Source organism: Petaurus breviceps, unplaced genomic scaffold (assembly GCF_028583685.1).
Source record: "Petaurus breviceps papuanus isolate PSGF00001 unplaced genomic scaffold, PetGlider_PUasm1.0 189, whole genome shotgun sequence".
Taxonomy (NCBI): domain Eukaryota; kingdom Metazoa; phylum Chordata; class Mammalia; order Diprotodontia; family Petauridae; genus Petaurus; species Petaurus breviceps.
Window position 1 is genome coordinate 14093768 of NW_027185809.1, and position 27822 is coordinate 14121589.

The following is a 27822-nucleotide window of genomic DNA, read 5'->3' on the forward strand; positions in this document are numbered from 1 at the left end:
AACAAAAATTATCTTACATCACTAGAGAACTTACTTCATGAAATCCATGTGCTGTCAGAATGCTACGCACCAGACGACTATCCGTCCGCACAATCTTATAGGACAAATGATACCGTTCTTAAGGAAATAAAAACCAAGAAGTTAGTAACAGAGATAAAGGCAAACTGTAAGAGCTTTAACCTAGACAAAGCTCAACAAAGTTATACTAGACACTTTTATGTTAAAGGAGTATTACAATTAGTGAGGACTGTATAAGAAATTTCCATGTTTCACCTAGAGCAAGGTGGCATAATGGACAGAGTACAAGGTCTGGATTCAGGGAAACCTGAGTTCAAATCCAGCCTCAAACACTTACCAGCTGTGAGACCCTTAACAAGGCATTTAATTTCTGTCTGCCTCAGTTTTCTCCACTATAAAAAGGAGATAATAACAGAACCTACCTCCCAGAGCTGTTGTTAGGATTAAATGAGATGTTTGCAAAGGGCTTAGCACAGTGCCTGGCACATAGTAGGTATTTAATAAAAACCTGTTTCTTTCCTTCTCAAAAGGATATAACTCACAAAAAATATTTGTTAATACTGACTACCTGGGGTCAATAACATGAAAAAATCTATTATAATGTGAAATCCCCATGTAGGTACATTTTCTTCTTAATTAAAACTAAATTTCCCTTCATGTGTCATTAATTTTCTATGCACATGTTCCCAAAAATACAGATCTCTAGTCTTAGTCCCTGACCTAAACTCTAGTCCCACAACATAAAACTACCTGTTGGGCATTTTTAAAGCATCTCCAACTCACCTTATTCCCCCCTCCAGAAAAAACTCCCCAGAACATCCCTCTTCTAAACTTCCCTGTTACTGTCAAGGACACCATTATCCCTCTAATTCACCTATTTTCATAACCTTAGTTTTATTTTCAACTTTTTACTCTCATTCACCAATCAGTTGTCAAACCTGGTCATTTCTATCTCTACATCTCCTCATTAAGGCTCTCATCACTTCTCATGTTCCAGGCACTTTGCTACATACTAGACACACAAAGAAAGGAAAAGGACAGGTCCTGCCTAATAGAGGAGACAACGTAAAAACAACTTTGTACAAATAAGATATATACAGGATAAATTGGAGAGAAACAACTGAGGGAAGATACTAACATTGAGGAGATCAGAAAAGGCTTCTTGTAGAAGGTGGGATTCTAGCTATAAAATCAGATCCGCTGCAATCGAGGGGCACTCTGAGACTAGACTGCCAGGCAAATCAAACCACCACTACCATTCTGACCATCATCTCCAATCACACCATGACGGAGAAAGCCTAGGACCCTGAGCCCAAGGGTCTTGGAAACAGGAGTGCTTTCAGCTGTCACTCCACACCTGTGGAGATAAAGCCTGAAAAATGTTTTACAGGTACTACAGCCACATCTATTAAAGACCCAGAAAAAAAAAGTTCTTACCACCAAAGTCCTTGGCCCTATCAAAGAGTTCAATATCAGAAACTGATACGATTTTACCAGTGAAAATGACATTAAAGAAGACGCATTAACATCTACATTGCCCGAACCCAAATGATCACAGGACTTTTCTATATGACTTGCAGCTGAAACCTTCCAAACATATTGTCTCCCTCACTGGAATGTGAACACCTTGAGAGAAAAATTACTGTCTTACTTTTTAAAATTGTATCTCCAGCACTTAGCACAATGCTTTGCACATAATAAATACTTAATAAATGCTTTTTTTCATTTCCTTGAAGGAAGCCAAGAGGTGGAGACAAAGAAGAAAAAATTCCAGACACAGTGGACAGCCAGTGAAAATACCCAGAGCAAGGTTTAAGAAGTCTGGAAAGGTAGAAAGAGGCCAGGTTATGAAGGCTTTGAATGCCAAACAGGGGATTTTATATTTGATACTGGAGGTGACAGGTTAATGTTGGAGTGGGGGAGAGAGTGACCTGGTCAAAACTATGCTGTAGGAAGATTTCTTTGATGGTTGGGCAGAAAATGGACTGAAATGGAAGTGACCTTGAGGCAGGAAAATCAACTAAAAGTCTCCTGCAATGGGCAAAGTATAGGGTAACAAGGGCAGATACCAGGGTGGAACTGGTGCCAAAGAAAAGAAGGAAGCAGTTATGAGAGATGTTCTTACAGTAAAATTGACAGTACTTAACAACATATTGGATATTGGGGGAAGGGAAGGGATATAGGGAAGAATCTAGGGTGACACCTAGGGTGGAAGCCTGGTGATGCAGAAGATGATGGTACCACCCTCAACAGTAATAAGGAAGTTAGGAAAAGGGAAGGGTTTTTTTTTTGGTGGGGGGGGAAGATGAGTTAAGATTTCGATGTGGTGAGTTTAAGATTTTCTGCTAGGCATCCAGCTCAAGACTTGCAATTGGAGACATAAATCTAAAAGTTGAGAGGTTAGAGGGAGATAGGGCTGAGAGAATCATCAGCATGGAGGTGACAGCTCAAATTCATGGAAGCTGATGAGATCACCAAGTGATTTAGTATAAAGGTAGAAAAAAGGACCCTATGGGACATCCAAAGTTAGCCAGAATGAGCTAGAGGAAAATCCAGCAAAGTAGATGAAGCAATCACAGCAGCGGGAGGAAAACCAGGAAAGAGTGGCGTCCCAAAAACCTAGAGAGAATAAAGTATCATGGAGAAGATAATAACTAACAATGTCAAAGGCTGCAGAGAGGCCAAAAAGCATGAGGACTGAAAAAAAGGCCACTGGACTTGGCAATTAAGAGACTGTTAGTAACTTCGAAGAGAACAATTTGGGTTGAATACTAAGTTCAGAAGTTGAATTAGAAAGTAGAGAAGAGAGCTCTCAATTGCAATAGCCTCTTCATTGAGTGTCTTCATGGATTCCAGTCTCACCACCCCACCCCACCCTGCCCAATCCGTCACCTACTCAGGTGCCACCCTAATATTCCTAAAACAAAATGCTGACCATTTCAGTCCAAATCATCTTTAGAAGTAACTCTCAATGTGTTGATTGCATTAACATAAAAAACTAATTTCAGAATAAAATATATAAGACCACAAAATGTTCAGAACACTAAAATAATCCCTGCCCCTTTTCTTGGCACTCAGCACAATACTCTTTGATAGGACAAGCTGGTATCCCAAGGCTTTGTAGCCAGAGTCTGTTAATCATTTACCCAGAGTTAGAAGGAAGTTTTAAAATCACACTTCCTACTATGTTTGCAATGTCCCTAAGAAGTCTTCAGGTAGACTTCATGTAGGAGTTGGTTTAGAAGACCTCTGTGATACCTGTAAATTCTATCTACAATCCTTATTACAGGGTCCTACCTCCATGCTACTTCTAGCCACTGGTCCTAAGCTTTCTGCTTACCGCTAGGTCATTCCTCCTTCCTCAATGAATTCAGTACACAGCTCATTGTCTTACTCTCAATCCCAACTCCTGCCACCATACAAGAAGACTTTAATATATATATAGATAGATATATATATATAGATAGATAGATAGATAGATATAGATATATAAATGTTCTCTCAAATACTCTAGCTTTCCAATTCCTTAATGTATTCAATTGCAATAACCTCAGCTACACTCACAGCTGGTAAAGACCTTGAACTTGATACCACTCAAAAATGTTCTACTTCCACGTTCATGAATTCCAAAATTCCTTTAATTATAATCATTTATCATTCCCACTTTCTCTGTGCTATATGACTCCTTAGCCCTGTTCTTTGTTCTCACAGAGATCTCTAATCACTCACCCCTGAACCCATATACTGGCTACATTCTCTTCCCTTCTCAACCTCAACCCCTGGGTAAACCAGTTCAACTCTACACGATCTTCTACTCTGAAATCCCTGCCCCTTTCTCCTATCTGCAAATACACCTTGCCAAATCCCAGTCCCCTATTTCTACCTCCTTGGTTCCTGTACATGTGATCTGAACAGAGCTAGAGGAAGAGATGAAACCATGTTGATCAAGTCCACTACAAATATGTTACCTGATCTCAGCTAGGCCCTCTTGGCAACAAGGAAACCCTTCTACTTCACTCTAATTTATTCTTATCCCACTTAACCATATCAGGTACTCCAAACCTTCTTTTCTTTCCTCAGAACCACCAACTCAGCTGAAAAATTGAAGCCATTTCCCCTAAGCTCCCTCTTTTCCCCTTCTCCTCATCTCACGTCTCTGATACAACCTGCCCCACGCCACACTATCTCCTCCTTTACTCCTATGTCTGATGATATGATAAGGTGGCCCTTCTATTCGCCAAGATCAGTCCTTCTACATGTACCCTTGATCCCCGTTCACACCACATATCCAACCACTGCCAAATCTTATTTTTGTTTCTAAGTTCACATCTCTTGGTTTCGCCATGTCCTCTCCACTGATATTTTTCTCCCTATTTCAGACCTTGCACCTAAGACCATACTGCAATTCTCTTCTAACTTATTTCCCTGCCTCAGTTCTCTCTCCACTCCAGTCTATCCTACATCCTGCTGCCCAAGTGATTTTTCTAAAGCCCAGATCTGACCATGCTGCTCCTCCATCCTTCCCATCTCAATAAACTCCAGCTATTCCCTATGACCTGCAGAAACAAATTTAAGTCTTTTGTTTAGAACTTAAGGTTTTTTCAAAACATGGCTCCTTCCTACCTTTCCAATCTTCTTATGCTTTCATCCCCACCATGCATTCTAAGACCCAGTCATAGTCTCCTATTTGCTGTTCTTTAAATATGACCCCTGCCCCCTCTTTCTCCCATCTTCATGTCTTTACAAGGCCTCCATGTGGAATGATCTCCACCCTACCTTCACCTCTTGGTATCTCTGGCTTCCATTAAGACTCAATTCAAATGCTACCTTCTATAGAAGACCTTTCCCAGCTGTCCTGGGGAATCTAAATCCCTTTTCCATATGACAAACCTTCAAATTTTTAAAGAGTTCTCAACTGTAATAGCCTCTTCATTTGATATTCCTGATTCCAGTCTCACCCTTCCAATCCCATCATCTACACAGGTATCAATGAATATTTCTAAAACATAGTGTTGACTATTTTAATTTCCTATTCAAAAAATCTTCAGTGATTCTCACAATGTTGATTGCATCAAGTTCTGAGAAACTGAAGAGCCTTCTAGAAGAGCTTTATAATCACTCAAAAGAGCTTGGTTCGTCCATGCACAAAGGAAAGACCAAAAAGATAAAGCATGTCTACTGCCCAGATTGCAACATCAGATGCATCTAAATCTCCTATAAAATTTGTCTGACTACAGGTAGATTTGGGACAGATGGTACAGATGGACAATGAGCTAGGCCCAGAGGTGAAAAGGAGGAGGCTAAAATATTGGATTGCTTTCAAGAAACTGCCAAGTACTTTTACCCACTCCAAAGCTTCCTGTAGCTGCAAAGATCCACATTTTTGATACAAACATATCACGAGGTGTTTTTGTTGTTGTTGTAATGATATCTAGAACATCAATGCACTAAATGTAAGCATCACACAGAGGATAATGGAAAAGCACAAGATGGTTTTTAAATATGTAACCAATGAAGACCTGAAAAGGAGAATAGGAGTAAAGGATGTCATCAAAGAATTATGTAACAGAAAAGAAAAAGAAAGATGGACTGGTCTGATGAAGAGCTAGGGGGCTCTCCTGGCACCCCCTTCTAATGTCAGGAGGAAGGCCTCCAAGCATGCTGAAGAGATGCTGTGGTAAACGTACTGGACAGCATGGTAAAGAATACCACAGGATGGGCTGGGACAGCTCCCCACTGAAAAACACTCCATAAGGCAGAGATCTACACTGCTGTAGGGAACACCTGAATGAATGGAATCAAGATATAATCAAGCAAGTCACACAATGCCTTCCCAGTGGGTCTTCACCCAAGTCTCTGATAAAAAAAAATGAACAGGAGAGGTTGATAACAGTGTTATTATGAGGTACTACTAAAGACCTCTCTCTAGGCAAACATCAATCTTTTAAACAAATAATCTTTGGATACAGTCTTTCAGTCAGTAATACATTTCAAGAAGATTCTCTAACAGAGTACTTCAAGATTCTGACTTTGGTCTTGTTCTGATGAAATCTTTATTAATTCCTTAAAAACATAAAGACATCTATATTAAATTCTCAAAGATCACAAAGCAAGTAGGGATAGTAATGCAATGAAAAACAGCATCAGGATACAGAAATATATTACTGACAGCCTGAAAAAACAGAACAAATTTAATAAAATGAAACTTAAAAGGAATAAATATAAAATCCTGTAGTTGGTTTCAAAAAAATCAACTGCACAAGCATAGGAAGAATGAGAGTAGAGCTAGATAACAGTTCATGTGAAAAAGATCTGTGACTTTTGGTAGCCTGAATGCTTAATATGGGTCAACAGTGTGATATAGAACAAAAGTGTGGTTAGTGTCCAAGGCAAAAAAAGTGAAAGTCCTACTATATTCTGCTTTTTTAGATAACATCTCAAATACTATACCCAGTTATGGGTGTCATACTTTAGGAATAACATTAACAAGTTAGATATAAACCAGAAGAGCTTAACTAGAATAGTGAAGGACCTAGAAATCGTGTCAAAAGAAGCTTCACTGAAGGACCTAGGGATGTTTAGTCTAAAGAAGAAATTACTTAGGTGACATGACAGCTATTCTTCAAGCACATAGTTTTCATTTATAAAGAAAGGCTAAATTTATTCTAGTTGTGTCATAGGGAAGAACTACGACAAATGAGTGGAAGCTACAGGAACTTAAGAAGCAACTAAAAAGCTATCTAAAAGTAAAATGGGGCTGACTCCAAAAGACACTGAGGTCTTCAAAAACAATTTAAAAGACCTGATGACTGAACACCTATTAAGGATATATAGAAGGAATTTAGGTTTTGGTTTGGAGTTGGAACTACATGACCCCTAACATCCATTGTAATTCTAAGATTCTATGACTCTATTAAATTAATGTAGGGGTTTTAAGTAGTCTGTAATAGATGGGATGATTCTGTTGAAAGAAGTGAGTCTGTTGATTTAAAGAGAATACAGTTGTACAGTTGAAAAAGTACTGATCTAGGGATCAGAAGGTCTGGATTTGGTTCAGCTACTGGCTAGCTGTATAATGTTAGATGAGTCCCTTTACTTTTCTCTGGAACCCAGAATCCTTATGAACAAAACAAGCAGGGTGAACCAGATTCAATACAACACGAAACATTTATTAGACATCTGTGCTTAATATGCATAAGACATTGTGCTAACCATTAAGAGAAGTCTGGTTCTCAAGGACTTTACATTCTACTGGAGGTATACAACATATAACAGATAATACAGGGTAATTTGAGGAAGGTAAGAACAGCAGTTTAGGGGATTAGGAAAGGTTATGGGAAGAAGCAGCACCTGAGCTAAAATTTGAAGACAAGAATTCTGAGTAGAGGATGGAGAAAGGAGGATATTTCAGACATGAGGACAGGGTTACATGAACAGGAAAGTCACCTCTAGTGTACCATGTCACTAGATAGGAGTTTGCGGGGGAGACAAATAAGAAATAAAACTGAACAGATAAGTAGACACCAGGTTATGGAGGTTCTTAAATGCAGTCTGCAGAGTTTTAATTCTATCCTAAAGGCAAATAGGAACCACTAAAGGTTTATGTGAGAGTGACATATTCATACCTGTGCCATATGAATGCTATTTTTGGTAGCTATGTGGGAAAAAAAAGATTGAAGACAGGAGATAATGGAACCAGGGAAATCAAGAAGAGGCTGTTACAAAAGCCTAGGCAAGAGATGATGGGGGCCCGAACTAAAGTGGTGGTCAAATAGATAGAAAAAAAGAAAGAGCTGATGCTATAAAACCAGATTGAGTATAAAAAGGAGAGACCAGTGGCCTTCCATCTTGATGCCTGCTGTGCATGTTTCCTGCCTGATTGTTAGCCTCCGGCAGGAATATGGAAAAGAGAGGCCAGGTAGCATACCTTCCATCTTACAGTACCATGATCTCCAGGAGTGTAAAGAGGAGAGGCAGGGGGCCTTCCATCTGGCTGTACACATCTCCTGCCTGATCTTTAGCCTCCCCTGGGATTCTAAACTGGATTCTTTACATAATATCTGTGCATTTCTTGCCTGGTCTCCAGCCTCCTGCAGGAAAAGAAGAGCCATTTCATCTTATTAGTCTCTCACTGCTGAAGTGTTGGGAGAGGGTGCCACTTCATCATGTTTCCAGCCTAGTTTTCTGCTATGGGAAAAAAGAGTAACACCACTCTCACCCCAAGTTTTGCCAGCTAGCTTAAACTGCCTCAGATTTTGAAAGGACTCTACCCTTAGGTCATAATACAATTGATTTTGAAAATCTCTTTAAATTTTTTCAAGTAATGATTTAAATAAACTCCCACATGGTCTTAACCTCCACATACCAGTGACTTTGAACCCTTATAGGTCATCATTCAAATCCTATCCTCCAATACCATATTACCATCCCCTTCAATCTAGTCACCCCAAAGTTGCAAAGACTGTGTCCTCTAGAATGCCTGCTCCACAGGCAACAAACCTGCTTTCATTTTAAATCTTTTCCTTTCCTACTCTTTCTATTTTGTGACTTTTGTTGAGACTCAGTTGGTTCCTTGGTCATTCTATTCAGCACTGACCACACTTTAACTCACTCCCTTCAGTTCACTGATTGGATGGGGGAATTAGAATACTCCTTGCTCCCCATTACTACTTACAAGTTCCCCTACTACTACCATTACTCAATAACTTCACCTCCTTTGAGTTCTATACAATCCACATCTACTGCTCCCTACAGAACTCCAGTACACTCCCTTTCCTTTCTTCCTTAGTGAGTTCAGTACCTGGCTAACATTCTCTCTCCTCAATTTCTGGCCTCATAAATCAATACCTATATTAACACTCCCTCAAATAACTTTACCTCCCAGTTACTCAGCATGCTCATTTCTAATGACTTTCACAATGAGAGACAGTCATACATTTTATGATTTTATCATCACCTACAAATGCACAACCTCCATGTTCAAGAGCTCGGAAATTCTCTTGTCTGATTACAGTCTATTGGCTTTCCAACTCTCCCTCTTTCTTCCAATACCAAACTCTACTCTTTGTCCACACCAAGACTTCCAATCTCTTAATTCCTCAGTTCTCTCTGAGGCCATCACCCTTGTACTGGCCATATTCTCCTCCCTTCCCCATTCTGACCTCTTGGTGAATCAATTCAACTTAATACCATCCTCTTCTCTTGAAATGTTAGCCCCCTCATATTGCTAATTGTGTCCTAACAAACTTCAGCCTCAGATCATCTATCACCATCTGCTCCCTTCACTTCTACACACTTGCTGCTACACAAAAGTGGAAAAAAAATCATGCAACTGTTCTTACAAGGTCCACTACAAATCTGCATAATGTCCACTGGACACTGATTGAATATGGAGGGATTTGGGAAAGAAAAGAGTTAAGGATGACAAGGAGGTTATGAACATGAGGAAGCATGGGAAGATAATGCTCTCAACAGGGAAGTTTAGAAAAAGAATAGGTTGGGGCAGAGTCAAGATGGCGGAGTAGAAGCAGGTCCTCCTGGTGGCTCCAGCTTCCACCTTCCCCAATTCATGTAAAAGGGGACTCTGAACAAAATTTGGACCTACAGAACCCACAATATGACACAGAGAAGCTAATCTCCCACTGAGGGCAGCCTGGCAGGCTGGCAGGAATCGGCCAGCGCAGTACTCTGGGAACTAAGCCCAGCCCCACTCTGAGGTTTTAGCCCCAGAGCAGGCCTGACCAGCCCTGAGGGCTGGAGAGACTCCAGATTACCAGCAGCTGTGGCAGTCCAGAAATATCAATACATAGATGCTAAGGACAAAGTGAGAGATCAGTGCACAGTGGACTTTGGGACCTATTAGTTGGGAGTGCATCGGCTTTTGCCCCCGGGGCAAGAAGCTGCTGAGGGCTGCGGCACAGCCCCTGCCATGAGGCAGCTTCAGCTCCTGGCCTGCAGACTGTATGGGGAACAAGTGACTAGTTTGAGGGATAATTGCTCTTACTTTAACCTGCTTGCATCTGGATTGTGGTCTAGGGTGGAAGTGCGGGGGTTGTGTGTCCAGCTTGCTAGAGCATGTGGAGACCTCAGAGAGGGCAGCTGAGAAAACCCAGTGTTTGAGACAAAGCTCCCCTGTCAGGTGGCAGAGTCCTACTGTAGCAAAAAGCCCAAAAGTCAAGTAATTGAGTGTCAACATGACCAGGCAAAGGAAACAAACAGAAGAACCCAACTTTAGACTCCTATTTTGGGGACAAAAAGGATCAAAGCATGGAACAGGAGGAAGACAGTGAAGTTAGAACTCCTGCACCAAAAGCTTCAAAGGAAAATAGGAGCTGGTTACAGGCCATAGAGGACCTTAAGAAGCAGATAAGAGAAGTGGAGGAAAAATTGGGAAGAGAAATGAGAACAACGCAAGAAAATTACGATATGATACTCAACAGCCTGACTGAGGAAAATAACACCTTAAAAAATGGACTAACTCAATTGGCAAAAGAGGCTCAAAAAGGCAATGAGGAGAAGAATGCCTTAAAAAGCCAAATTTGCCAGATGGAAAAAGAATCTCAAAAGCTCACTGAAGAGAATCATTCCTTCAGAATTAGATTACAGCAAGTGGAAGTTAATGACTTTATGAGAAATCAAGATGCTGTTAAACAGATCCAAACAAATGAAAGAATAGAAGGCAAGGTGACATATCTCATTAGAAAAACCACTGACCTAGAAAATAGATCCAGGAGAGATAATTTAAAAATTATTGGACTACCTGAAAGCCATGATCAAAGAAAGAACCTAGAAATCATCCTCCAAGAAATTCTCAAGGAAAACTGCCCTGATGTTTTAGAACCAGAGGGCAAAACAGAGGTTGAAAGAATCCACCGATCACCTCCTGAAAAAGATTCCAAAATAAAAACTCCTAGGAATATTATAGCCAGGTTCCAGAATTCTCAGATCAAGGAGAGAATATTACAAGCAGCCAGGAAGAAGCAATTTGAATATTGTAGAAACACAATCAGGATAACCCAGGATCTGGCAGCTTCCACATTGAGGGATTGAAGGGCTTGGAATGTGATATTCTGGAGAACAAAGGAGCTGGGATTAAAACCAAGAGTCACTGACCCAGCAAAACTGAGTATCATGTTTCAGGGGAAAATATGGTCATTCAGTGGAATAGAGAACTTTCAGGCATTCTTGATGAAAAAACCAGAGTTAAATAGAAAATCTGACATTCAGATACAAGAAGCAAGAGAAGGTAAACAGAGAAAAGAAATCATAAGGAACTTATCAAAGTTGAACTATTAACATTCCTACATGGAAAAACAATAATTGTAACTGATGAAACTTTTCTCAGTATGAAAATAGTTGAAGGGAATAGAAATATATATATGCATATATATGTATATATATATATATATATGAGAGAGTATTTGGGCATATGAATACATATGTGAACGTGTATATATGTTTACAGGTGTACATAGGTAGAGGGCACAGGACCAATTTAATAGGAAGGGATGATACTTAAAAGGTGAAATTAAGAGGTGAGAGAGGAATATAATGAGAGGAGATAGGGAGAGACAGAATGGGGCAAGGGAAAATTGTTATAATGGAGGGGAAGAATAGGAAGGCAAAATGGAATGGGTCAACTTATTTTCATTGAATTTGGCTTGGGGAGGGAATGAAATACACACTAAAAGGGGTATCTTACCCTATAGGAGAATAGGGGGGAAGGGGATGAGAGGGGGGATGATGGAAGGGAGGGCAGGCTAGGGGGGAGGGAAGTTGGAAGCACCCACTTTTGAAAAGGTACAGGATCAAAACAGAGAATAGAACAAGTGGAAGGTGGGATAGGAGGGAGGGAAATACAGTAAGTCCTTCACAATATATCTACTATGTTAATGTTCTGCATTAGCTACACATGTATAACCTATACTGAACTGCTTATCTTCCCAGTAAAGGTGGATGACAAGGGAGGAATGGAATGAATGTGGAATTCAAAGTTTTAAAATCAAATGTTTAAAAGATATATATATATTAAATATATATATATTATATATATACACTATTATTAACACTATTTTACATGTAATTGGGTAATAAGATATACAGGCACTGGGGCATAGAGATCCACCAGGCTCTACTGGAAAACGAAAGGGGTATGGGAGAAAATATGGGAGTGAGCAGATTGAAGGAGGGGATATCCTGTGGGACTGCTATTTTTCGGAGGTGGGTAGGGGAAAAATGGGGAGAAAATTTGTAACTCAAAATCTGGTATAAATGAATGATGTAAACCAGAAGTTAATAAAGCATTTGAAAAATGAAAAAAAGAAAAAGAATAGGTTTAAGGAGTAAGAGATAATGAATTCCATTTTGGATATATTGAACTTAAGGTGTCCACTGGACATCCAAGAAAAGATATCTAGTAGGCAGCTGACACTGTGGGACTAGAGTTCAAGAGAAAGCTTTTCTGGATGGATTTTAAATTCATCTATAGGTCTACTGAATGCCTAAATTATGGCACACATATATAATGGAATATAACTGAGAATTAATGAAAAATTTAAATAAGCATAGGATTTGTCTGAACTAATGCAAAGTAAAATAAGCAGAATCAGGAAAAAAAATACACACAATGACTACAACAATGAAATGGAAAAAACCAAAAAGTTCCAAACTGAAATTGTGTAAACATAATGACGAAGTTTGTCCCTGAAGAATCAGTCTACCAATAGATTTATTAAAAATGACTACATGACAAAAGAGAAAATGTATCTCCCTGCCTTCATTGAGAGAAGTGGGGGACAATGGGCATAGAGTACTATATAATAAAATGTCAGACTCAGCTGGTGGGTTGCTTAGTTTTGCTGACCTGATTGTACCTCTTTTTCTTTTTTTGTTATAATGTAGAGATCATGCTGCTGGCCTACCCGCAATACCCACCACAGCTAGGGAAGTAATCAATAACCTGAAGGTCAATTGTTTCTGCTTCCTAAAGCCGTAAGCATCAAGGAATGGGAAGTAGTATAATATGGACTGTCCAATGGATGAAGCAGAATGAAGGAAATACCTCATCCCTGGAGAATGAGAGTTCTGAGAATCAGGAATGAGAGAAAATTGTGATGAAAAAATTGTAAAAAATAACATCAATAGGGGTGGCTAGGCGGCACAGTGAGTAAGAGCGCCGGCCCCGGAGTCAGTTCTGGCCTCAGATACTTAACACCCACACAAAATAACTGGCCATGTAACATTGAGCAAGTTACTTAACCCCAATTGCTTTTGAAAAAACAAATAAATAAAATAACATCAATTATAGTTACTGGAAAATTAACAAAATGAGAAGGAAAAACTTATAATGATATTGGCTTGTATAAAAGTATTATTAATTCCAGTTATATAAATTGATTGTTAATTGTGCTACATGATGGAACACAATAATGATTCTTTATATCATCAAATGAATGTTAAATTAGTTACTGTAACTTTTATTTATAGGCCTCTAAAGTCCTATTCAAGAGGTTCAATGAAACATCAAGGTGGTCCTGAATCCTCCAAGGATATGCAAGAAATCCACAAGCCTGGTGTCAGACTGCGTGTCTGCCTGACTTCAGAGAGGATCTTCACTAGAAAGGGGGCCAGAGACAAACTTTTGGCCACAGAAATCCGTGTAGTTCATCTACTATGGCAAAAAGTTATAATCTGCATTGATGGAGTTAATACCCATACTGAAAGAAAACCCAGTGCTTAGGACACAAGAAAAAATACTAAAAAGGAAAAAACCATCATCTCCAAGCTGCAAGTTAACCAGGTGATATGGAACTGAAGAGCCACAGACACTGCTAATAGAATGTTTTGCTTCTGTTACCCAATAGGGAATTACAATACAGGCATGTGGATTTATTGCTGACCAACCACTTCAAGTTAAACCAGAAGATGGGCTGGCCAAATGCTGGACACAGAAAATATGAAATGAAAAGAGAAGCAGTTGCTTTGCTCTAAATGCATGAAATAAAACTTTAAAGCCTGAAAAGATGGTGTGTCTCCAATAACTTTCAGCATTACACTACTTTTGAAATAAAGTTACAAGAAAGTGGGTGACAGCAGTCAGTGTTTGTAGACTGTAATGTGGAGTGCTACAAAAGAATCAATGACTACATTCATCCTCAGGACACTGACTGATAGAGGTGCCTCCTCTCCAGGGAGCACAAAGGTTCTTCTTCCTCCTGGATACAATCCCAGCCCAAGCAGAAGGGATGTATCCTTAAAGGTGGAGGCGAGATGGATGTGGCAGCACAGACCAGGGCATTCTTCATTCATGACCTTCACATAAGCTTGTGAGGGTGGCGGAAGGAGCACTAGACTTGGAGTCAGAAGACCCAGTGTTGCCACTTGCTTTGTTCACGTTCAACTCAACAGATATTTTATTAAGTACAAATATGTCAGAGAAAGGGCACCAGAGAAACAGGGACCATGATACAGGGACAAAGCCTGCCTCAAAGGAGCCCACATTCAATTTCTTTTTCTACTTTGAGCAGATTGCTTAATTTCTTTAGGCCATTTCCTCTACTGTAAAATGAAGGGGTTAGACTAGATAATCTCTAAGGTCCTTTGATATCTTTAAATCCTAGGATCTATGGCAATGGAAAATGCCACCCTGAAAATAATATTGACATCTCTTTTTTTCAAAAGTGTATTAGTGCTTTATACCACTATTGAAAACCACAAAACCAGCCTTATGTTCTCATTTATTAAGATATGAGGCAGACTATTACCCCCATCTTGCCACCACCAAACCAGCTCACATCCTTCCAAGGCCTTGCTGATGCCACAAAACTTTCACCTCCTTTCCACCCTCAAACTGACAAGACCCATAAATGACTACATGCACAGTCAGAGCTCCTAACAGCTCTTAAAACAGCTGTGGTAAAAAGATTAACAATGAATGAGTAATCTGTCCATCTAAAAGCACATGAACAAGTATATGAGCAGGAAGTAGGGGTCTTTTAAAGGGTTTTAAGTCTTCACATACATATTGTATGGGAAAAAAAGAATGAAAAAATTATATGAAAAGACTAGTATGACATACTACTTACTAGCATACCATATTCATACATCTCTTTGACAGAACACATATGTCCTACTTTAAGAGATTTGTTTCATAAAAAAATCCAGAGATACAAAACAGGTAAATTATTCATTGATTGATACATTATAACAAGAATCTCTGCTGAAAAAAAAATTGACTACTGTTTCAAACAGAGGATTTTCCTAGTGCATTTCACAATAAAGTCAACAAGGACTGGTTACCTAAAACACAAGCTAATTTATATAAATTCACTATATATGCAATTTTTCAAGAATATAGCATTGTAAAAAGCAAGAGACACAAAGTATTAACAATGCAACACTGAATTTTTAAGGCACTGATACAAAAACAGAAAGGTAAAAACAATGTTGATATCTAATATGGAACACATGACAAAAAAAGTAAAAAGAAAAGGAATTTAAAAGTCTAGAGCTGTTTCTCAGGGGATTTAATCACAAGATGATGAACTGTCCTGATAGTTCTCAGATACTGTGTCTGGGTCAAACATAGTTCTACAGAAATCACAAGGTTACACAGAAAATTCAGGAAACTAGGAAGCAATTGGAGTAAAAATCAACAAAATTGTTCTTTTCACTAAGGAAGGAAATAATTAAACAATAAGCTACTCGAACTTATCAGTATAATGAAAGGACTGACAGAAACATAAGACTCCCAAGCATAGAAATTTTGAAAAGTAGTTTAATGTATTCTTTTTTTAAGTCAAAGCAATAATGTGTAGAGGAAGGGGCCTGTAAAATGAGAAGAGAGTCTCCTGGAAAGAGTGACAACATATTTGTTAAATGAGATTTTTTTCCAATAATTATAAAGTACTACTATTCACAGAAATACAAAAATATCAGAATTAGAAGGGACCTCAAACATATAGCACAACCCATATTGGAATTAAAATCCCATTTACAACCACTAATCAACATTGTTTCCAAAACATGCTACTCAGAACTGAATATACTAAATCAGATTTGGTCTGAGCAGGACTATTTACCCACCTAGTACAAGACCCTATGACTTATATTACAACCTAAGAATAATTAGCTTTTATGGTTTCCAAATCAGTGGTAGCTCATTTCATTAATACAGTAATGGGAATGTAAATTTTTAAGATCTTCCCTGCCCCTAGGCTAAAGTGCACCTGGAGCCTGGGGTGGGAGGCTTGTTTTTCAGCAGCTACTTGTTGATTGGCCAGAGAGTCAATAAGGTTGTTACATTCTCTGAGCCAGGAGAAAGCTATATAAGCCCTGATGTGTAGCTTTGTTTTGGGGCTCACTTTGAGAAGTGTTCTGTGATTTGATCACATGAAACTCTGGGAAACTGGTTGTTGAGAGCCGCCCCCCCCCCCCGCCTTCCTGCTTTGAAAAACCCAGATGTTGATTTGGTATGGATGCAATGGTTGGACAGTTTGGAAACTGTGTACTTGATCTCCTTCTCTGTCTTGATAATTCTGTCTGTATAATCTGAAGTTCCGGGGGCTGACCTTTTTCCCCAGAACTAAACGATGTATGTAAACAATACATATTTGACTGATTAAAGTAAGCTTGTTAACCCATTTTGAGTTGCTTTCCTTTATCAAAGCAGATCTAAGAACCTGTGTTGGCAGACACCCTGGGGACACTGGGGTGTTTGCTGATACAAATACCCCTAGATTTCTCAAGACAAAACTACTGTCTAGAAATGTTAGTTCTATCATAGGATCATTGTATCCAGAGCCAGAAGTCCAGTACTCTCATTTCGAAGGTGAAGACTGCACATGTTAGTCAGGCACGCAGTCAATAAACATGTATTATGTACCTACCACATTGCCAGGCAAATAAAAAAAGAAAGACAGCCCTTGATCTCAAGGAGTTTACAATCTAATAAGGAAAAACAATACATAAAAGGAAAATGAAAAGTGGAAGGAGGTACCCAACACAGAGGTATGATAAAAAAAAGTCCAAAGTTGTACAGCTGAGTGGGAAATGAAGAAATGGTTGGACTGATATGCCCCTTAAATGAAAATTTTGAGAGGAATACTTCACTCCAAACATGAGCAGAATGTATTGAAGAGGTGTGAGTACCAAGCCTGATGTGATCTGGCAGGATGATGAGGTTCCTGTGGGCATCCAAGTCTTAAAGAGGTCCGTCTATTGCTATGGAACACAAGTGATCACTTGAACATTCAAGCAAAAGGCAGATTAGGGATGCGATAGGTTTTTTTTTTCTCTAGTAGGAGTTTACTGTTTGTTGTGCAATGTGCAAAATGTGTTTTTAATTTTTAATTTCAGCACATTTAATGTCACATCAGGATAAAGCTTCTCATCAAAAAGCAAAATTTCAGTTCCTCTATTTTCAGCTATTACTACTGAGCTAAGTCCCTTTGAGCAATGTCCTATTAATGAGCTAGAAAGATTAGGAGGAAGTATAAGTCTAGAGGTTTCAAATCCAACAAGTAGATAGTGACACTCCCCTGAACTCATCTTACTGTTATGAGATTAGAGACTTTAAAGAGGTTCCTAGCACTTCAAGAACAGAGTTTAAATTATATTTAAGGGGGAAAAAAATCTATTTTATACCACCAACCAGTGATATGGTTAGTCCGTAGGTATCTACAGGCTAACCATAACACTTAAAGCACTAGATAGTGAGTGACAAGAGAAGATGAGATGGGAAAAGCAATCTGAGATGAAAAATCATTTTAAATATGGAAAATCCAAATAACTGTCACACAGAAAGTCTTCTTTTCTACATCTATGTAATTTCAGCTTCTATAAGACAAGGTATTATAAGAATGCTCAGGAAATATCACAGCAGGATAAATAAGGTACCAGCAATAACACCTACCTCCAATTACTCGAATGTTATTGTCCTTTGTCAGAATGGCCTCTGCATGGAACACTAAGACAGGAATTCTCCTGCAGCCTCCAGTCCACATAATGCATGGATGATCCCTTGAAACAATAAAAATAATCATTGATTACCATACCAAAAAACCTGTGTCTTTTGAGTATACATACCATACAAACTATAGTTTGTATACCTCTTTAGCTCTCACATTCATTTTTCCTTATAAATCAAAACAATGAGTTACCCTAAGATCCCAAGCCAGAAAACTGTAAAAAGAAGCAGGTTGGACTGGACCTTTCTTTATGAAGAAAAATTCATTTTTTTTCTTTCCAGCTCTGGACCTGCAAGCCCATAAAACTTACTTTACTTCAAATACCTCCATTTAAATTCAATATTACATTAGACAGTATCGCTTTTAGAGGAAACAGATGAAACAACCTCTATTTTCTTCTAATATAGAATTAAGACTTTGACTCAATCTGAATTGTCTTTGGGGAAATACTCAGCATAATCAATCCTAAAGGTATTAGGTGACATTCCAAAGAAGGAATTATTCTTTTTTGTTTTTGTTTTGTTTGTTTGTTTTTAATTAATTTATTTGTTTTTAGTTTTCAACATTCACATCTACAAGATATTGAGTTTTAAGTTTTCTCCCCCTTCCTCTCCTTTTCCCTCCCCAAGACAGCATGCAATCTGATTTAGGCTCTCTATATACATTCAAATTAAACATTTTTACATTAGTCACGTTGTAAAAAAGAATTACAACCAATGGGAGGAATCACAAGAAAGAAGAAACAAAACAAAACAAAACCTAAAAAAGAGAGAGAGCAAATAGTATGCTTCCATCTGCATTCAGACTCCAAACACACTTTCTCTCATGTGGATAGAATTTTAGAAGAAATTATTCGTTAAAAAGTCCAGAATTCTATGAAATTTTTCTTCATAAAGAAAATGGAATTTTAAAGGATTTTCCTCATTCCAGAACAGGGATGAAAATCAAAGTAAACTTATAATATTAATAAAGCAGAACAGGAAAGAAATAATACTATAGCAAAAGAATGTTTATAAGTCATGCCCCCCCAACCTCATTATTTCTTTTTTTGTTAATTACTAGACTAATAACACAAGCATAGTATGTCTGGATTTTAATAACAAAATTTCATGTCAAATATGACAGTTTTTCCTTGTCCTTGTAGACAAGGTAAAAGAGATGCAAAGGAGCAAACAGAGAGTTAAAAGAATTCTGAATGAGTTGACTAACTGGATCTAAAGAGCTCCAGCTCTAAATCTATGATCCTTATAACCTGGAAGTAGCTCACAGTGAGACTGGCCCAAAACAGAGTTAGAAGCAAAGAATCAAAACTTCAAGTGATCCAAAGGACAACAGAGAAATGGATGGTGGACACAGTAGTTTAAAGTATATTTTCAATGATGAATGACAAATGGTATCTGGGGTGAGATAGGACTATATGGAACTTCTGATATGGGAATTCCCTCTACCAGTGCAGACAGGAATCTGCTAATGAGCCTGAAGTCTTACAAAACCTGTCAGATCTATGGATAAAGAAAGAGTTCATGATATATGTACACATACATATATATGTTTGTATTAGGAGGGTATATGTGTATATAAATATATATGTGAGTATGTGTATATGTGTGTACCTGTGTACATAGAGGATACAGGAGGAGTTGAATATGAAGGGATGATATCTAAAAAATAAAATTAAGAACTGAGAGAGGAATATATTGCGAAGAGAAAGGAAGAGATAGAATAGGTAAATTATCTCATATAAAAGAGGCAAGAGAAAACTGTTACAACGGAGGGAAAGAGCAAGAAGGCAAAAGGGAATGGGTCAACCTTACTCTCACTGAATTTGGCTTAGGAAGGGAATAACATACACACTCAATTGGGTATCCTACCCAACAGGAAAGTAGGAGCGAAGGGGATAAAAGGGGAATGATAGAAGGGAGGGCAGATTGGGGGAGAGGGTAGTTAGAAGCAAAAACTTTTGAAAAAGGACAGGGTCAAAGTAGAAAATAGAATAAGTGGGGGGTGGAGTCAAGATGGCAGACTAGAAGCAGGACCTCCCCACTGCTCTGGCTTCCACCTTCCCCAATCCATGTAAAAAGGGGACTCTGAACAAACTTTGGAGCTGCAGAACCCACAAAATGACACAGAGAAGCTAACCTCCCCCTGAGGACAGCCCGGCAGGCTGGCAAGAATCAGCCAGAGCTGTGCTCTGGGAGCTGAGCCCAGCCCCACACCAAGGCTTTAGCCCCAGGGCAGGCCTGACCAGCCACCTGCACAAGGGACTCCAGATCAGCAGCAGCTGTGGACGTTTCCAGATTTATCAACTCATGGATGCGAAAGACAAAGTGCGAGGTCAGTGAAGTCTGGACTTTGGGACCCAGTAAGTGAGAGTGCATGGTTTTAGAGGCCAGCACAGCCAGCCAGCTCCACATGGCAGCTTCAGCTCCTGTCCTGTGGGGTGTAGGGGGACCAAGCACCAGTCTGAGGGGTAATCGCTCTTGCTTTAACCTTCTTGGATCTGGACTGCAGTCTAGGGTGGAGGTCCTGGGGTGTGTGTACACTTGCCAAAGCATTTGGTGACCTCAGAGAGGGCACCCATCTAATAACTCCGGCAGCTGAGAAAACCCCAGCGTTTGGGACAAAAGGTCCCCTGTCTGGTGGCAGAGTCCTACTGTGGCAAAAAGCCCAAGGGTCAAGTGACTGAGAGGCAACATGACCAGGTAAAGGAAACAAAGCAGACAGAAGATTCCAACATTAGGCTCCTATCTTGGGAACAAAAAGGAGCAGAGCATGGAACAGGAGGAAGACAGTGAAGTTAGAACTCCTGCACCAAAAGCTTCTAAGGAAAATACGAGCTGGTTACAGGCCAGAGAGGACCTTAAGAAGCAGATAAGAGAAGTGGAGGAAAAATTGGGAAGAGAAATGAGAACAATGCAAGAAAATTATGAAATGAGAGTCAACAGCCTGACTGAGGAAAATAACACCTTAAAAAATAGATTAACTCAATTGGCAAAAGAGGCTCAAAAAGGCAATGAGGAGAAGAATGCCTTAAAAAGCCAAATTTGCCAGATGCAAAAAGAATCTCAAAAACTAAATGAGGAGAATCATTGCTTCAGAATTAGATTAGAGCAAATGGAAGCTAATGACTTTATGAGAAATCAAGATGCTGTTAAACAGATCCAAACAAATGAAAGAATAGAAGGCAAGGTGAAATATCTCATGGGAAAAACCACTGACCTAGGAAATAGATCCAGGAGAGAGAATTTGAAAATTATTAGACTACCTGAAAGCCATGATCAAAGTAAGAACCTAGAAATCATCCTCCAGGAAGTTCTCAAAGAAAACTGCCCTGATGTTTTAGAACCAGAGGGCAAAATAGAGGTTGAAAAAATCCACCGATCACCTCCTGAAAAAGATCCCAAAAAGAAAACTCCTAGGAATATTATAGCCAGGTTCTGGAATTCCCAGATTAAGGAGAGAATATTACAAGCAGCCAGGAAGAAACAATTTGAATACTGTGGAAACATAATCAGGATAACACAGGATCTGGCAGCTTCTACACTGAGGGATTGAAGGGCTTGGAATATGATATTCCAGAGGTCAAAGGAGCTGGGATTAAACCAAGAGTCACCGACCCAGCAAAACTGAGTATCATGTTTCAGGGGAAAATATGGTCATTCAGTGGAATAGAGGACTTTCAAGCATTCTTGTTGAAAAAACCAGAGTTGAATAGAAAATCTGACATTCAGATACAAGAAGCAAGAGAAGCATGAGAAGGTAAACAGGGAAAAGAAATCATAAGGAACTTATCAAAGTTGAACTATTAACATTCCTACATGGAAAAACCATAATTGTAACCTATGAAACCTTTCTCAGTAGTTAAAGGGAATATGTGTGTGTATGTCTATATATAAGGGTATATGGGCATAATAATACATATGTGAATGTGTGTATATATGTTTACATATATACACATGATAGAGATATACATAGAGGTATACATAGATAGAGGGCACAGGTCCAATTTAACAGGAAGGGATGATACTTAAAATGAAGTGAAATTAAGAGGTGAGAGAGGAATATAATGAGAGGAGATGGGGAGAGACAGAATGGGGTAAACTATCTCATATAGAAGAGGCAAGGGAAAATGGTTACAATGGAGGGGAAGAATAGGAAGGCAAAAGGGAATGGGTCAACCTTATTCCCACTGAATTTGGCTTGAGGAGGAAATGAAATACACACTAAATAGGGTATCTCACCCTACAGGAGAGTAAGGGGGAAGGGAATAAGAGGGGGGATGATGGAAGGGAGGGCAGGCTGGGGGGGAAGGGAAGTTGGAAGCACCCACTTTTGAAAAGGGACAGGATCAAACAAGAGAATACAACAAGTGGGAGGTGGGATAGGAGGGAGGGAAATATGGTCAGTCTTTTACAATATATCTACTATATTATTGTTTAGCATTAGCCACACATGTACAACCTATACTGAACTGCTCATCTTTCCAGTAAGGGTGGGTGACAAGGGAGGAAGGGGATGAATCTGGAGTTCAAAGTTTTAAAATCAAATGTTTTATATATATATATATATATACATACACTATTATTAATACTATTTTACATGTAATTGGGAAATAAGATATACAGGCACTGGGGCATAGAGATCCCCTGGAAAAGTTGAAAGGGGTATGGGAGAAAATATGGGAGAGAGCAGATTGGAGGAGGGGATATACTGTGGGACTGCTGTTTGGGGGCAGTGGGTAGGGGAAAAATGGGGAGAAAATTTGTAACTCAAAATCTGGCAGAAATGAATGATGTAAATCAGAAGTTAATAAATCATTTGAAGAAAAAAAAGAAAATAGCATAAGTGGGGAGCAGGATAGGATGGAGGGAAATATAGTCAGTCTTTTACAATATAATTACTATGGAAACGTTTTGCATAAACTACACACGTACAACCTATATTGAATTGCTTGTCTTCCCAGTGGGGGTGAGTGAGGAGGGAAGAAGGGAAAGAATCTGTAAATCAAAGTTTTAAAAACAAATGTTTAAAAAAATTGGTTTTTTACAGGCAACTGGGAAATAAGCTATATGGGCACTGGGGTATAGAAATCCATCTTGCCCTACTAGAAAGTGGGGGGGGGGAGGGGCGTGAAGGTGGAAGATATAAGAGAGAAGAGACTGGGAAAAGGGATATTCAGTAGGCTCCCTTTCTTGGGGTGGGAGTAGGGGAAAGACAGGAAGAAAATTTGTAACACAAAATCTTGTGGAAATGAAATGTTGAAAACGAAAAATAAATAAATTGGAAAAAAAAAGAGAGTTCATGACCAAACAAGAGATAGAGAGGTTTACAGGAAGTTAAAATAGACAATTTCAATTACATAAAATTAAAAAGTTTTTGTACAAACAAAATCAATGCTGCTAAAATTAGAAAAGAAGCAGCAATGAGGTGGGGGAGAGGTATAAAATGTTTTGCAACAAGTCTCTCTGATAAAAGTCTCATTTCTAAGATACATAGGAAACTGAGTCAAATTTATAAGAATAAGAACCATTACCCAACTGGTAGTCAAAGGATATAAATAGGTAGTTTTCAGAGGAAAAAATCCATGCTATCAATAATCATGTTAAAAAATGCTCTAGGGGCAGCCAGGTAGCACAGTGAGGAAGGGCACCAGCCTTGGAGTCAGGAGGACCCGAGTTCAAATCTGGCCTCAGATACTTAACACAAAAACTAGCCATGTGACGTTGGGCAAGTCACTTAACCCCAATTACCCTTCAAAAAAAAAAAAAAGGGAAGTGTACGACTCTAAGGGATGAGAAATTTCCTGTTACTAAAGGCCTTCAAATGAAGACTAGATACCTATTTGTTAGAGATGTTGTAGAAGGGATTCTTTTCTGAGAGTAAGTTAGACTAGATGATCTCTGAGATCCTTTTCAACTCAATAACTGTAAAATTCAATGTCCCTAATTAAATTCTCATCTTGTTCTGTGCCTTCAGCGTCTAGATATGAAAACCAAACTGGGCTCTTTGGGAAATGTGAACTGGCCTATTCATACAAAGATGAGGGCATTAAAACAAAACTCCATAATGTTTTTAATTTAGAAGTTTGCAACACCCTTGGCATTAATGGCAGAACTCACACACCTCTACCTCCTTAGCAAAGTCCATACCCAAGTCTCAATGCCAACATTTGTACTCCCAAACTAAGTACAAAAGGATCCACACCTTAAATTCTGGCTGCCAGAATTACCATTCTTGGAAGTAGAACAGCTTTGAGGGCAAGGTGCCAGCAGCTACTTAGTAAGGAAAGCAATGTGGGCACCAATCCTAGTTAGCTTTCTAGAGATGGAATGTGGATGCTTGTTGGTTTTGCTCTTTGACTGAGGTAAAAATGACCATCTATGACAAAGTGGGATTTTAAGTTGACTTTTTTTTTCAAACAAGAACATTTGGGGTTTGTTATGTTTTTAACCTTGGCTCATGTTTTGAAGCCAGAGTTTGAAGAAAAAGAAGAGAACCAGGTGCACTTTCCTACCAAGGCTTGGGCACAGGCTTTGGAGACAAGCTAGGCACTGCCAAATCTATCACTAGTCACAGACTGGCACCATTGTACTGTCTAAACAACAGGGTAATTCTATAAAATTCAAAGACAGAAAAATATTCATATACAAAAAGCAGATTTGAGAATACTTCATTGTTAAGCAGGAGGAATTTAAGTGAATACAGAGGAATAATATGCCTAAAAAATGAAGATGTGAATCACTCATGTATCTGCCTGTCTCGTTGCTCACATTATTCTCCTTGACATAAAAGCCCTCCCTACTTTTCTCTAATTATCTCAGCTACAATTCCTCCACAAGCCTTAGACTAGACCATAGTGATTTCTCCCCTCTTTGAACCCATCACTTGACATGCTTTATGTGTGCCTTTGTATTGTAATTTGCCTTTATATGTCTGATCTTCCCAAGTAGTCTGCCAGTCTCTTCTGTCTCTATAGAAGAAACACAAAACTAGAGTGGAAAGAAGATGGAATTTGAGTCCCAGAACTATTACTTCCCAAACAGCTGGGACAGCTATATGCTTTAAGGTCTTTGGAGACTCAGTTCACACATCTGTAAAATGGGCATAAAATCTGTACTACCTATAATTCTTAGAGCTGGTGTGAAAATCAAATGAGATGATATGTGAAAGCAAAAGTGTCCTGTAACCCTAAACCATTATGTAAACATAAACTATTGTTATCTCTAACAATGTTTAGCACAGTTCCTCAAGCACACTAAGCACTCAAATGGTTGTTAATAATCACCATCACCTTTATATAAGTCACACAAATATAGCTTTAAGGAATCAAACTTTTTAGTAACTACAGTAAACAGATTTCACATCAAGTCCTAGTATGAAAGTATCCATAGCAATAGCAATAAATTTACATCCTGATACCCCAAGCAAAACACAAAGATGACTACTTACTTATGTTAACTGAAGCAAAGAGTTTTCTGTTTAATGAAGAAGCTGTCTAAGCTTTTTTATGCTCATGGTCCAGATTCTGGATTCCAGAGTTAACAAGCAATTAGCACTATTTTAATAAAGGCCAGGGGACGCAGAGAAATAAAAAAGATGTCCCCAGTCAGAAATATGCAGATCAAATTATCTGTCTTAACAAGATTAAAGCCCCATAATTCCAATAGTTTATATAATGAAGGCTAACTTTTCCAAAGAAGTTGATGCCTATTTATCACAAGATTCATGAAACTATAGCTCAGATTTATCTCCTTACAGAAAGGACTTTGGGTTTTATGTCCCCACTAATCTACATACACAGTGTCTCAAACTCAATAGGTACTTAATAAATCCTCGTTGAATTGGAAAATCTATATAAACAGGAAGGAACTTATGGTCCAATTTAATAGCAAAGATCTGAAAGTTAATTTAATTAAATAGATACATATTAAAAGTCTGTGATGTAAAGGCACTATTTCAATCACTGAGGAAATCAAAATGAAAAATCAAATAGTCCTTACCCACAATTACAATCTAAGGGGAGAGGGGGACAGTTAGGACCAATTTCAATCCTGGCTTTTTCTGTGATCAGCAGCTCAGAAATACAAGTGCAGGGAAGGCAGATGGTGGAAGTGACCCAGTATTAGGAATTAGCAAAACAGGAAAAGTTAAAGGATAAAAGGGTAAGGAATTCAAGAGTGTGGGTTAATGCCTTGTTAAAATGAGGCAACTACAAGATGAAGCAATGAAGTCAGTTGGAGGGCAGAGAGGTTTGTGGAACCAAAGGTGAAAGTGAGGAGCAGGTTCAAGAGGTTCAGTGGGTCAGTGTGAGATTAGAAAGGCAGGAGACTATGAGTAGAGAAGGGAATTGCAGTGTTCAGGATCTTAGAGGTGGCACAATTCCAAATAATGCTGAAAGTGATCATGGGAGTTGAGGAAGATTATCAACATGAATCTTAAAGTCACCGATAATGACAACAGGAGTTAGAGAATAAAGGAAGACTAAAAGTCAAGTACTAAGTCTCTGAGGAAGACAAGGAAGTAACTCTCAAGCCAGGAGCGGGCATCAGCAGGGTAACATAATCAGACAGCAGGGCTTTGTTTTTGTCTCTGTATCACTGGTACCTTGCACAATGCTCCACACTTCCACTGATACACTCCCCACCCCAGAACTGTGATTTCATTGTACGGAACTATGGATGTGGAATCTTCTTCCACAGATGGAAAGTAACAACTGTTGACATGTAACTTAAAGTCTTAGAAAGCTGCCTAGGGCACTAAGAGATTAAATGACTTGACTGTATTCACACAACTAATGTGAGTCAGAGATAGGACTGGAAGCCAAGTGTCATTGACTCCAAGGCTGGCTTTCCATCCAATATACCATGGTACCTTGCACAAAGAAGCACTTAACATATGGAATTAAAGTTGAGTCATTGAGTAATTTTGGTCTAAAAGTGACGATAAGAAACAAATAATATGTTGACATCTCCTTCTGGAGACTAAAGGAAACAATGGAAAAGAATTAACTAGCATAGGAGAGGTAGCCAGGGAAGTGTTGTATTCAGAAGAACTCAGGGTTTAAATTAGTGACTGAAGATGAAAAAGACTGAGGATGGATAGGAGTTTCTTAACAACTGAATATGGGGTGAAAGGTACTTGGTATAGGGGGTAGATAGCTGGCCTCAGGGTCAGGAAGACTAGCTGTGTGACCTTGGGCACTTGTCCAAAGTACCTCTAAAGACGAAAAGTTCAAAAATAGGTTCCACTCTACATTGTGTAGAGGGTGTTTCTTCATAGTTACCTACACCAGTGATATCACAGGTCTAGATCCCCCTTAAAAAAATTAGGTTCCAGGGGCGGCTAGGAGGCACAGTGAGTAAAGTGCTGGCCCCAGAGTCGGGAGGACCCGAGTTCAGTTCTGGCCTTAGACACTTAACACCTACACAAAAATACTAGTCGTGTAACCTTGGGCAAGTTACTTAACCCCAATTGCCCTCCAAAAGGCAAAAAAAAAAAAAATGAGGTTCCAGAGGGTACAGTGAAAGAAGTGGGCTGAGGAGAACAGGAACAAGGAGGCGGGGGGATAACCTGGCCAGGGATAGGAATGGTAGTATGTGAAGATATAGGAGAAGATAATAATTTTTGCCTAAGCAAGTACCTAATATTTAATAATAATAGCTCACATTTATATGGTGCTATAATGTTTTCAAAGCACAAAATATTTATCTCATTGGGATCTCACAACCCTGTGAGATAGGATGCTGAGGCTCAGAGAGATTAAATGACTTGCCCAAGGTCACATAGCTACTAAGTGTCTGAGGCAGCATTCCTTACTCCAAGTCTAGCACTCCTATCT

The 27822-nt window shown here is 39.0% G+C and overlaps 1 protein-coding gene across 16 annotated transcripts in view; it reads right to left on the reverse strand.

The window, feature by feature from the left end:
• TTLL5 (tubulin tyrosine ligase like 5) overlaps window positions 1–27822 on the reverse strand; it is a 414008-nt gene that overhangs the window by 380998 nt on the left and 5188 nt on the right. For 13 of the 16 annotated variants that reach the window (XM_069091917.1, XM_069091924.1, XM_069091916.1 and 10 more), the window contains exons 3-4: window positions 17930–18036; window positions 35–117 (exon numbers count right to left, since the gene is read on the reverse strand). In XM_069091917.1, the coding sequence (XP_068948018.1) occupies window positions 35–117; window positions 17930–18036 (190 nt within the window). Of the gene's footprint in view, window positions 1–34; window positions 118–17929; window positions 18037–27822 lie in introns of those variants that run through there. The other 3 variants (XM_069091923.1, XM_069091927.1, XM_069091926.1) reach the window with 1 other exon arrangement.